The sequence below is a fragment of the Hyalella azteca genome, unplaced genomic scaffold, assembly GCF_000764305.2.
Source record: "Hyalella azteca isolate HAZT.00-mixed unplaced genomic scaffold, Hazt_2.0.2 contig6929, whole genome shotgun sequence".
In the NCBI taxonomy this organism is placed as follows: Eukaryota; Metazoa; Arthropoda; class Malacostraca; order Amphipoda; family Hyalellidae; genus Hyalella; species Hyalella azteca.
Genome location: NW_025937069.1, coordinates 371,269 through 382,329, shown reverse-complemented (window position 1 = coordinate 382,329; position 11,061 = coordinate 371,269). Strand labels below are relative to the sequence as shown.

Sequence of the window (11,061 nt, the reverse complement as noted above, 5' to 3'; positions counted from 1 at the left end):
CACCCCAAAAAACATATAATTAAAAAAAAAACACCCTTTTTTTTGAATGTAGTTAATCTGCAATAATACCCATACGAAATGTAAACAGACGGTGTTCATTGTTCAGTGTTGCCATATGACTTTGGAGAAAATTTATTCTAAAATAAAGATGGCTGGGAATTGGGATTGCGTGAACACGTATGCAAAGATAATCAATTTTCATTACATTGCGCCAACTGTGCACAGCAATAGCTTAAAAAAAGTGAAAATGCGCGGGAAAATTCACTGAAAACATACATCATCCTGAGTGTGGAGTTCATGACTGTTCATCAAGCAGAATGAAAAAATTTGCTTCGCTCAACAAATTTTTGTCATGTTGATTTGAAATCTCAAAACTAATAACAAATTAATTGTTGGCAATGCATTCTAGTGTCTACTAGTACTATCTTTACTCTTTAGGCAATATTAATAAGTGTTCTAGTATTTTCCTATTATAACAAAATGTTTGTATTAGGTCGATTTTAATAAATATTTCCTTTTCTCTGCAGCGTGGCGACTTTAGTGGCATTGACGGTAGTAGGTACAACTTACAAGTACAAGCATCTCGTTCTCAACTTCTCGCGCTTCTCACCTTTAGTGTGGAGAAATTTGACAGAACATCCACAGGAACAGGGCAAAGGAGCAGCACACAACTTTGCACTAGTGATACAGGATGAAAAGGAACTGAAGTTACGAGAGCTTTTACAGAGGTTAATTGAAATTGGATTAACACTCTTTATAACTGATCGAACGTTTTGAGATTCAATCACTGGTAAGAAACGAGCCAAAGCTTTGCTAAGCATGATTATTTATTTAGTTCAACAACTCTGGAAAAGAACATGATTATTTAATATAATATATAAAAATAGAAAATGCCCACAGTTGACATATTAAAAAAAATTAACTAAGCTACGTTCACCGTCACTGAATACCTGACACCATCAAACTCGCAACACGTGCCGGTAAACAATCGCTTGCCGGCACCATCCCTTCAATGGACAGGAATCTAAAGATTACCCTGACGATGGTAATAGTACCCTACACATAATCAAGAATATACGCCTTGATTGTTTATGCTATGGTGGAGAAAAGTGCCGATCAAATTGTTATTTTTATAAGATTAAAATTCTTTTGGAGTGTCAGTGACAGAATTTTGTGATTTTATAGCGCATATGGGCAAGAATCGGTGATAGGCCACATCGTCTCGGACAAATTTACGGCCGGTATCCAGGCAAATCTCCAAATTCGGCGAACAATATATATCTCCCAAAGTAATGAACGTAGCTCGTTATAACTTGGTACTCGTATTCATTAAAACCTAACGGTGAAGATCATCTAGTGATTTTTTTTTAAATTTCGCCTTCATTCGTGAGTAATATGGCGACACGTGCCAAAATTTCCAGTGAACATGTCATTTCTTCCAAAGTACTGAACAGATTGGCACGAAATTTCGAATATACATTTCTAAATATTCAACGGTAATGTTTATCTTGTAAAATTTCCTATATTTTGTCTTGGTTTGTGAGTTTTCATATCACCCTCATTTTTTATTTAAACAGCAATATGTGCTTGAATATGCAGTGAACAATAAATTTTCTCTAAACTACTGAACGTATTTAAATGAAAGTTTGTGTATAAATACTTAACATCCCAATGGTGATGTTTAGCTCGTGACAATTTTATAGATTTTTGCCTTCGTTTGCGAGTTATATGGCTATGCGTATGCAGCTCTTGGTCACTGCAAATTTAAAAATCGGCCACAGAAATACCGGTCATTTCTTCGTATATCCGTATAACTCGGGAATGAATTCAAAAGCAAAAAAACTATCATGTGCTAAACATCACCGTTGGGAGATTAAATATTCATATACAGTATTTCATTTAAATCTGTTTAGTATTTTAGGTTACATTTTTTTTTTGTTCACTGCGGATTTTAGGCACGTATTGCTGTTTAAATCAAGAATGAGGGTGGAATGGAGAAAACCCGCGAACGAAGGCAAAAACTAAAAAAATTTCACGAGCTAAGCATCACCGTTGGATTGTTAGGAAGGAATAAATGTATTAAAGTAGCGCAGGTTCTGAAGCTAGCTGGCGAGACCGAGACTCACTGAGACTGCATGGTTTAGGAAGGAATTGAAACAAGATGCAAGCTGGGCAAAAGTATTCGGTGGAATAATCGGCATATGAGATACAACATAGAATTCAGGCTACATTTTAATAATATCGGATTATTGAATTTAGTGATTTAGGTACGGTTGCTTCACATATTGCTACATGTATATTCAAAATTTCATTGAAATCTCTTCAGTAGGCCTACTTTGGAAAAAATGTCATGTTCACTGCGAATTTCGGCACGTATCGCAATATAACTCATGAATTATTGCGAAATTTGAAACAAATTTACGAGATAAACATCACCGTTAGATCCTAATGAATACGTGTACGAAGTTTCATCGAGCTACGTTCATTACTTTGGGAGATATTCCTTGTTCACTGAATTAGGGAGACCCGTCACAACTCTGGCTGTAAATTTGTCCGAGACGTCAGGCCACACAATGCCTATTCATCAGCGCTGGTAGCACAATGATGTGATACATGCATGGTTTCGCAGTATATAGCAAAGAGAGACGAACTAATTGAACTATTGATATTGATTGCCATAGTATGATAATTTTACAATCAACTATAAAGAAAATCCGATCACATAGACCCTTGTGGGACGAATTTCTATAACAGGTCTTCCACGCATAAGTTTGTCAAATTGAAATCAATTAGGATCAACATAAAAGTGGGTATAGCTATTGACATTACGCTCATGCCAGCATTGAGAGCATTTTTTTACGCTACGAAATGAATTAGCGCGCCTAAACCTAAGTTTGAGCAAGTTTTCCACTCATAATATATTCGTATAGAAACCGATTTTGACCTACTCAACAACGAAGATATTAATTCACAAAACACTCCTGCGAGCGTTGTCAAAATTATTTTTGTTAGCTTTGGTTTCACATAGTCCCTGAAACGCAAAGTTTTACTATTAGCCCCTTCTGCTCTCCTAGCTAACTTAGATTTCGGGCACAACGTGAAAACGAAGCGGACAAATATAACTCTGACAACGCCCCCATGAGTGTACTGTAAATAAATAGTTTCGTTGTTAATTAAATCATGATCGGTTTAGACTTAAAAAAAATTATGCGAGGAATATCTGCTAAAACATAGCATTTAGTGTGGTAATATAAATTGAAGCAGATAAAAAATCTGGCAACGCTTGTAGGAACATAATGACAATAAATACCTTCGTTGCTAATTACCGTAGGCCAAGAACGATTTCGATATGAAGAAACTATGCGTGGAAAACCTGCTCAAACTTAGTCTCTATCACGCTAATTAAAATCGAAACAGATAAAAAAAAAAACCTGTCGATGCTCACATGAGCGTAATTTCAATAAATATCTCTATTTTATTATTACCACGTTTTTCTTGACTTCGTTTCGTGTCTGTCTGTCATCAAAAATGCAAACCTTAATTTAGAGCACTTCTAAACATCCTAGTAAGCTGAAATTTGGCATGCATGTTTATGCTGCCTAACAATTCAAGATTTGATCATCAGAAATAATAATTTAATTTTTTTTTAATGTTAAAAAAAACACTAAAAATTCACGGTTTGGAATTGAGTTTTTTCTCTTACATCCACACCAGCCAACCCTGGAAATTGATTTGAATTGCTAAAATTGCTAACTAAAAAGTAGACAATAAATATATATAAAAAATATAAAAAAACACGTTTTTCTGGTTTTCACAAAACTAAAAATAGTGAAATAAAATAAATTAAAAAAAAAAACTTTAAAAACCACTTTTTCTTAACGGACAAAAAAGAAAAACATTTACTCTTACATAACATTACATAACATTTTACATACGGTAACTTAAATGTTATGATAGAGTAAATGTTTTTCTTTTTTGTCCGTTAAGAAAACGTGGTTTTTAAAGTATTTTTTTTTTAATTTATTTTATTTCATATTGATAGGTTTCGATTTGACAAACTCATGCGTGTAAAATCTGCTTTAATAATTCGGCTTATAAAAATTCTTTACAGAAATTCGTCCCAAAAGTGTCGATGTGGTAAAAATATTGATGTAGTATCCGAAAAGTGTCGATGTGATCTTCTCTGACCTCTCCGAATTTTAATTTGTATTCATTTACTCCAGTTCCGCCTTTGTAGTTGTACTCATGGTTGAACTAGTAGATCAACCATGGTTGTACTGTCTGTCTTGTGCTGGCCGGGCTGCGGCCAGACTAAAAGCGAGAAAGCTGAAGCGTGCGGAAGCTTGGAGCGCGCTGACGCGAGCTGGCGCGTGTTGGTGGCCAGACACAACGCGAGGTGGCGCGATCAGTCAAATAAAATTTAGTCAAGTCAAAGAAAATTTTCAACTATCGCCTATCTAGAGCCCGGCGATGCGCTGAGTGCGCGTTTGGCATTTGACCGCAAAGTTTAAATTACTAACGAAGTCTATCGAAATAAGTGTTGAACATGCAACAGTAATTGTAAAAGCTATTTATGTTTTACACAATATGATCCTAGCTCGAGATGGCATCGACACTGAAGCAGCAACAGGTGTCTAGGATCACTGTGAAATAGTAAATACCATAACACCAACTGCTGAAAGAAAGAAAGAATGCATCACATATCTGCGACCAGCTGTCATTGATGTACTGACGATCACTGTGCCTGGGGTGCGAGGCGTCCCAGTCTCTCTGATTGCCGGCACGGCTTGGATGGAGCAGATCAAGGATTCGACATCCATCCTCGACGACGTCTCAGGGGCAACTACACGCGCGTGCTCGCGCTCGTATATTTAACTCAACAAATCTACAAGCTTCACGCCCCAGCAAGCGCCGCGGGTGCTAGCGTGAGCGCGCGTCCTATCTGGCCACCCCTATGGGATTGCTTGAATATAATATGGTCGCTTCAGCGCTCTTACGCTCGCGTGAGCTTTCTCGCTTTCTGTCTGGCCGCACCCTATATAGTATTAGAGTTGGACATGCTTGGTTAAAGGCCTACATGCATCGCTGTCAGTCTAGACTTTAGATGACTGAATCACCACAGTCACCAGTATATAAGGTGCTTATACACGGGGCGATTAGTTACGTCTACTAGATGACGCAACTAAAATTTTTGATGCTTGACGTGTTCAGAGGCAACTAGCTGGTTCATTGCAGGCAGAGCAACTAGAGTTATTTTGAAGCAGTCTCCCGCTGCGGAGCGAGGTAAAAGTTTTAGGTATTTTTGTTTATAACTCCGTCAAAAAACTTAGTCTTAGACCTCGCCATCGCGTAGAAGGCGAGCTCGTCCATTCGGTTCAATTTGTCATGCATCGTTGATGAACCATTGACCAGAGTTGCCAGATGGGCCTTTTCAGGCCAAATTTCGCATATGTCATATGTGGCCTTTTAAAATGCATTGGCCTGACAAAATTCTTTGGCTTATTTATGAAAAATTTAATTCCCGACTTTTTTGTAATAATTCTGTCCGTCACTTATAATTTAGCTTAGGCCAAGACGATCGTACACTCAAATTTCGACACGTAACTGTGTCAACACTTCGGTTTTAGTGACAACACTAACGAGTGCCACCTAAACCGGGGCAAGACTTTGGTTGAACCATGGGACTATCTCCAGTTGCCGGCTCATATTAAATAACCATGGGACTTGGAGACGCCTGCCGGAGACCTTCACCGCCGTGCATCGAATGGACTATCATGATCCCTTCTCTCAAGAACGAAGTCTATAACACTTTTTGACTGTAACATTATCAGCCGCAAGCCACCAGACAGATCATATCCATTGAATTAGATCAATCAGCCCACAGGAAAGTAGCCTGACGTAGTATGGCCCAGCATCGTCTGCCAATACTCGAAAAAAAAAAAAAATTCACACCACCCGGACGGAGCGCGCCGGAGCTGTCCGTATCTAGCCGTGTGTCGAATCGACCTACGGTCGAACGGCCACGCGTCGTACGACGTTAAATTTTGGAACTATGCTATCTGAAACCTAACCCCAGATGCTGTGAGCTAAACGTTACGTAATTTAGTGAAGCTGTGGAAGTCGCTCGTTGAGGGACGATAGATTTTGGAACAGAACTATGCTTGGTCGCAGTCCGTCGTCCGCAAGTTACAGTTTGAGCTAAACTCAGGGTATGAAGTGATGATTCGATGCAACGTTCAGTGATGGACAACACTTACTCTCTGGGCTATTCGCTTCAGAATGTGGTGGCATAAAGCTCCTAATATTTAATAGCAAGATGATTTCACGCAGTCACGGGCTGGTTACCGACGGATGGCTTAATCCGCGGCTGATTGGTGGTGGTCATCCGAAAAAATGCTAGGCGTTCCTTTCAAGGCTGATTGGTGCACAAATTTGGTGGTGCACGGCTGCGTAGGCCTTAGCTCACAACATCCGAAGTTAGTTTTCAGAAAGCATAATTCTGTTCCAAAATCTACCGTCCTTCGACGAGCGACTTCCACAGCTTCTCTAAATTACGTAACTTTTAGCTCACAGCGTCTAGTGTTAGGCTTCAGATAGCATAATTCTGTTGCAGAATCTATCGTCCTTCGACGCGTGGCCATTCGACCGTAGGCCGATTCGACACACGGGGGGACGGACAGCTCCGGCACGCTCAGTCCGGGTGGTGTAAATTTTATTTTTTTTTCAAGTATTGGCAGACGATGCTGGGCCATACTACGGCAGGCTACTTCCCTGCTAGATCTAATTCAATAGAGATCTGATCTGTCTGGTGGCTTGCGGTCAAAATGTTTAATGTGTTATAGGCACAGGCAGTAGCCTGAGTAGGCCTCGTTCTTGAGGGAAGGGATCATGATTAGGCTAACATGAAACATGTATTATGTACTTATTTGAGTTATTTCCATCAAAATTTCAGTACCGTAAAAGGGGGTTACTTTGACTACTTTTTTTGGATGATGCCATTTTTTACTAGCTACCTAAATTAAACTTGAATTGAAACCTGCAAAATACAGGTCTATATAGTATATACTCTAGGTTCACTCACCATAAATTGCTGGCTCCTGCCTCTCATACTTTTGTTTTGATGTACCTAATTTAAAAAAAAGTGATGGTCATTGTTACCCAATATCCCCTCTCTTGGGGTCCTATCTTTGACTGGGTGGTAAAATCAATTTTATTTTCTGGCAATATAACTCCAGGTTTTGGTGCATTGTAGTAGAACTCTTCCTAGTTAGGTACTTTTGCAAATGACAAATTTGAGGAAGTGTCTAGTCTGTCAACTGTGTCATAGTTTGCAAATGGGGGGTGCTGCCCCCAATGGGGGAACTTTGACCACCTAATGTCAGCCCTGATGGGGTAATATTGACTGGCTTGGGAATTAAGTTGAAATTTTCATATACCGGTACCGTATTATGGCGTATAAGAGAATTAGACTCTGTAGAGTGACTAGAGTCTGAATTCTGAAACATAAAGGAAAAACATTAATAGCCTAGCCTAGGTCAGGCTAGGTGTATGTGTACTATATATGATTTCATTTGCATATATGATATGTAACTAGCTAGAAGAGTTCTACTACAATGCACCAAAACCTGGAGTTATTTTACCAAAAAATGAAAGAAATGGGGAGGGGGGTTTCTAGGACAGGGCTTTATAGTTTATATAATAGCACTTTTTGTGGGTCACATTTTTAATTTTTTAACCTATTAGATATGCAAACTTTTTTAATCTTTCTATTGTGTTACCTACATAGCCTCAGCCCTCAGTATTAGGCCTTTAATGCCAATGACCAAGTTATCCTATGTCAAATAGTTTTTGAGTTTTGGGGATTTTTGTTAAAAAAACTAAAGTCCCCGGGAGTCAAAGTAACCCCCTTTTATGGTATTCAATGCTTCCTATTGCTAACTTGAAAATGAATGAACATTGTCACATTTAAAATGTTTTAAAGAAATTAAAATTACTTCCTAAAAGGCTAAAACCAGCATTTTGATCAACCAATGTCATTTAGAGAAATATTTGTCCCTGAAAATTTAAACCAATAAATTCTATGGTCATTGATCTCCAGGTTTAAAGAAGTACCTAAATTCTCTCATCTAATGTTAATATGGTATATATTACTACATATATTAAATAATTATATGCAAACCAATTTTTGTTGCAGAAATACAATTTGGTACAAAAAAGAACCATCATTCAAGTGATTCAACTGGATCTATATGTCTATATCCTTAGCATTCCCATAACCAAATTATCACAATAGGCCTACTCCATCATGGGCCTTCCAGTTATTAATTCCTTCATCTCCATGTCTACACTATCAAGGCACAATAAAATATTGTGTTATGGTACTACTATGAATAAATCCCACATGTGCCAACCATTAATGTGCCAGAATATGAAAGCCTCTATGTTCATAAAGCAAGAAATTAAGCCTCTAGTGTCATTGAATTCACTATTTTGGGCTACAACTAATTATAAAAGAAATTCAAACCCATCACTCTATAGGGTTAATGCAAAGGCAAACCCTATCTGTTTTACAAATATATGTACATTTCATTCAACTTGTGTGGGTGCTAAAGAACAGGCACTCTCCAAGCATGTCAGAAAAGATGTTAAATTTTCAGAGAAAGGTAAGATTTTTACCTCTGAGAAAGGTTTGTGTCTGTCATCCACTATAAATTAATACTTGAATAATGGTCATCAAATGAATACCTCAACATTCTCAGGTATTTTCTGTTTGATCTTGAAAGTTGCAATAATAAATCCCTCAAATATCAACACAATTGGAATAATAGTTCACATGTTTACTACTTTTGTTTTCAGCTAAAGAGGCAACCAAGACTACATACTATTCTGCTATTGTTCTTGTTGGCCTGGGTGTGACTGGCTATCTTTTCTACACAGTCTTTGGAGAACTCTTTGCTTCATTCTCCCCTCAGGTGCAATATATAATAATTTCATCTGATTTTTAAATTACTATTACACACATTGCATCCTCAATTAAGGTAGCAATTTGAGTGTTTACAATAATTCTTCTCTAATTTGCATCTATTTTGACCTTTCTGTTAATAATTGTATCCAGTGATTATTTACATAAAAATTGGTTAAATACTTATTTGGAATAGTTTATTATTTATTTATTGTTGTTACAGAGTGTGTACAGCGATGCTGTTAAGAAGTGCTGTGCTCATCCACGCGTCCAGGATGTACTTGGTAGCGATGGTCTCAAGTGCTACGGAGAAGAGACCAGACGTGGCAGACGCACACATGTTAGGTGAGGCTACAGTTCTATTCTTTCTATTGTTTAATGTAATGTAAATATGTATCTAATCAACAGTGAACTTGGTTTCAAATGTGTTCTTTCCTTCTTTGGCAATGGTTTAAAATTAGTTTTGTGAATTGTTAAATGATTGAGAGACCTTTAATATTCTAATGTGAGATTGTTCAGTATTTGTTTCATTGGATTCAAAGCTTGTTATCTTGGTCCTAGACACAAATGCTTTCTTTTCTCTCTAGCCAAATGACTTATGAAGCTGATGGCCAGAGGGGCATGCGTATCATGTTTCATATCAAAGGGAGTCGGCGCAAAGGAACAGCTTGGCTTGATGCCAGAGATGTAAGCTTGTTCACAGCAAAAGCTATAACTTTCAAGTAGTGGAATGGTAAATATTGTAAATAAAATTCTTGTGATTAAGAATATCTATACATTTAGTAGACTTATATTCTTGTGTCTTAAGTTAAATTGTTAATAATATTGGTACCCTCAATTACTTTCAATCTAAAAATTTCTCATTGCATCATTTTTAAAACAAAAATAATCCGTTTTACATGTGTACCAGTGAAAACCAGCCACATTAAACATTACCTATAAATACTCTCCAACAACCACTACCTACAGTTTATTATTAGTAGAATATATTGAACTGTCATCTGTACGTAGATGGTCTTAGTACTGATGTTCTTGCCTATTTTTTGCAAGTATACCCTATAAATTCCGGTATTTTGTTACTATTTCTGGAGCATTCACCTTTTGACCAAGTAAATATTATATGCTGTATCTGAGGTTCTTGACATATTTTTACATTGTGTATTTGTTAAACTTGAGACTGATGGTTTACAGAGCCCCAGTGGATGGTACTACCGCTACCTGTACGTGCAGCTTGACCAGTACCCCCAGGAGGTGATTGTAGTTCAGGACAACCGAGGCATCACGGACGACACCGGCAGCTCGCTCGGCCACTCCATGTCTGCTGCTGGATCAGGAGAACTCACGCCCATCTTCCCAACATACAAATAATTTATTCAAATGAATCTAAAAACTTTTGCTTATTGCCACTTGTAGTCGTAGCTGCTGTTAGTGGCTCCGATTCCAAAGTGAGAACTCAGTTCAGACCCATGAACTTGACTGTTATTCATGAATCCGATCTAATTCTTTCAAATACTAATATTGAAATACGGCTAATGTTTACAGAACCCGAGTCAAAACCTTATTTGTTTTGTTAGTAAACTATAGCTTACTTGCTCTTTTATTAGTCTGTTGTTACGAACGATATTCTTCCACTGTTCTTGGTTGAATTTGTATGTATTTAAAATATTTTTTACAATATGAAGCCGAAAATCAATGATGTAACTTTTTTGTAAATTGTTATTTTGAAAGTATAAAGCAGCTAATGCATTTTTTATGAATGTTTAATAATGAATTCACTTATATTACAAAATTTTTGTGGGAGTGAAGTGTATTCTATCGTGAAGATAGGTGCGTGGAAGACACTAATGCTTCCCGCGCCGTTTGTGGCTAGCACCCTGCGAAAATATGAAGCTGCGTATCTAGATACCGTACATAACGGTGAGTGCTGTACTTCTTGTGTAATACAGTGAACATGTCGTGTTGAAATGTATTTCTTCAGCGGGTCTTTGCATCTTTTCGAGTATTGTACAGCTTTTAATGGCCTCTATTTTGTCAAGAATTGGGCTTGGACATGCATCCTCATCTCGCAAAATCATTTTTCGCATGTGCCATTCAACTAA

General features: G+C 37.6%; 1 protein-coding gene across 1 annotated transcript; it reads left to right on the top strand.

The window, feature by feature from the left end:
- Positions 1-8,385: 8,385 nt before the first annotated feature.
- LOC108671018 (mitochondrial import inner membrane translocase subunit Tim21) lies at positions 8,386-10,716 on the top strand (the record flags this gene model as incomplete). The annotated part of the gene is given in 5 exon segments (XM_018158504.2): positions 8,386-8,663; positions 8,857-8,972; positions 9,186-9,307; positions 9,550-9,649; positions 10,154-10,716. Coding segments are annotated over 5 exon segments (793 nt in total), but the record flags the coding sequence as incomplete, so codon positions are not given.
- Positions 10,717-11,061: the final 345 nt, after the last annotated feature.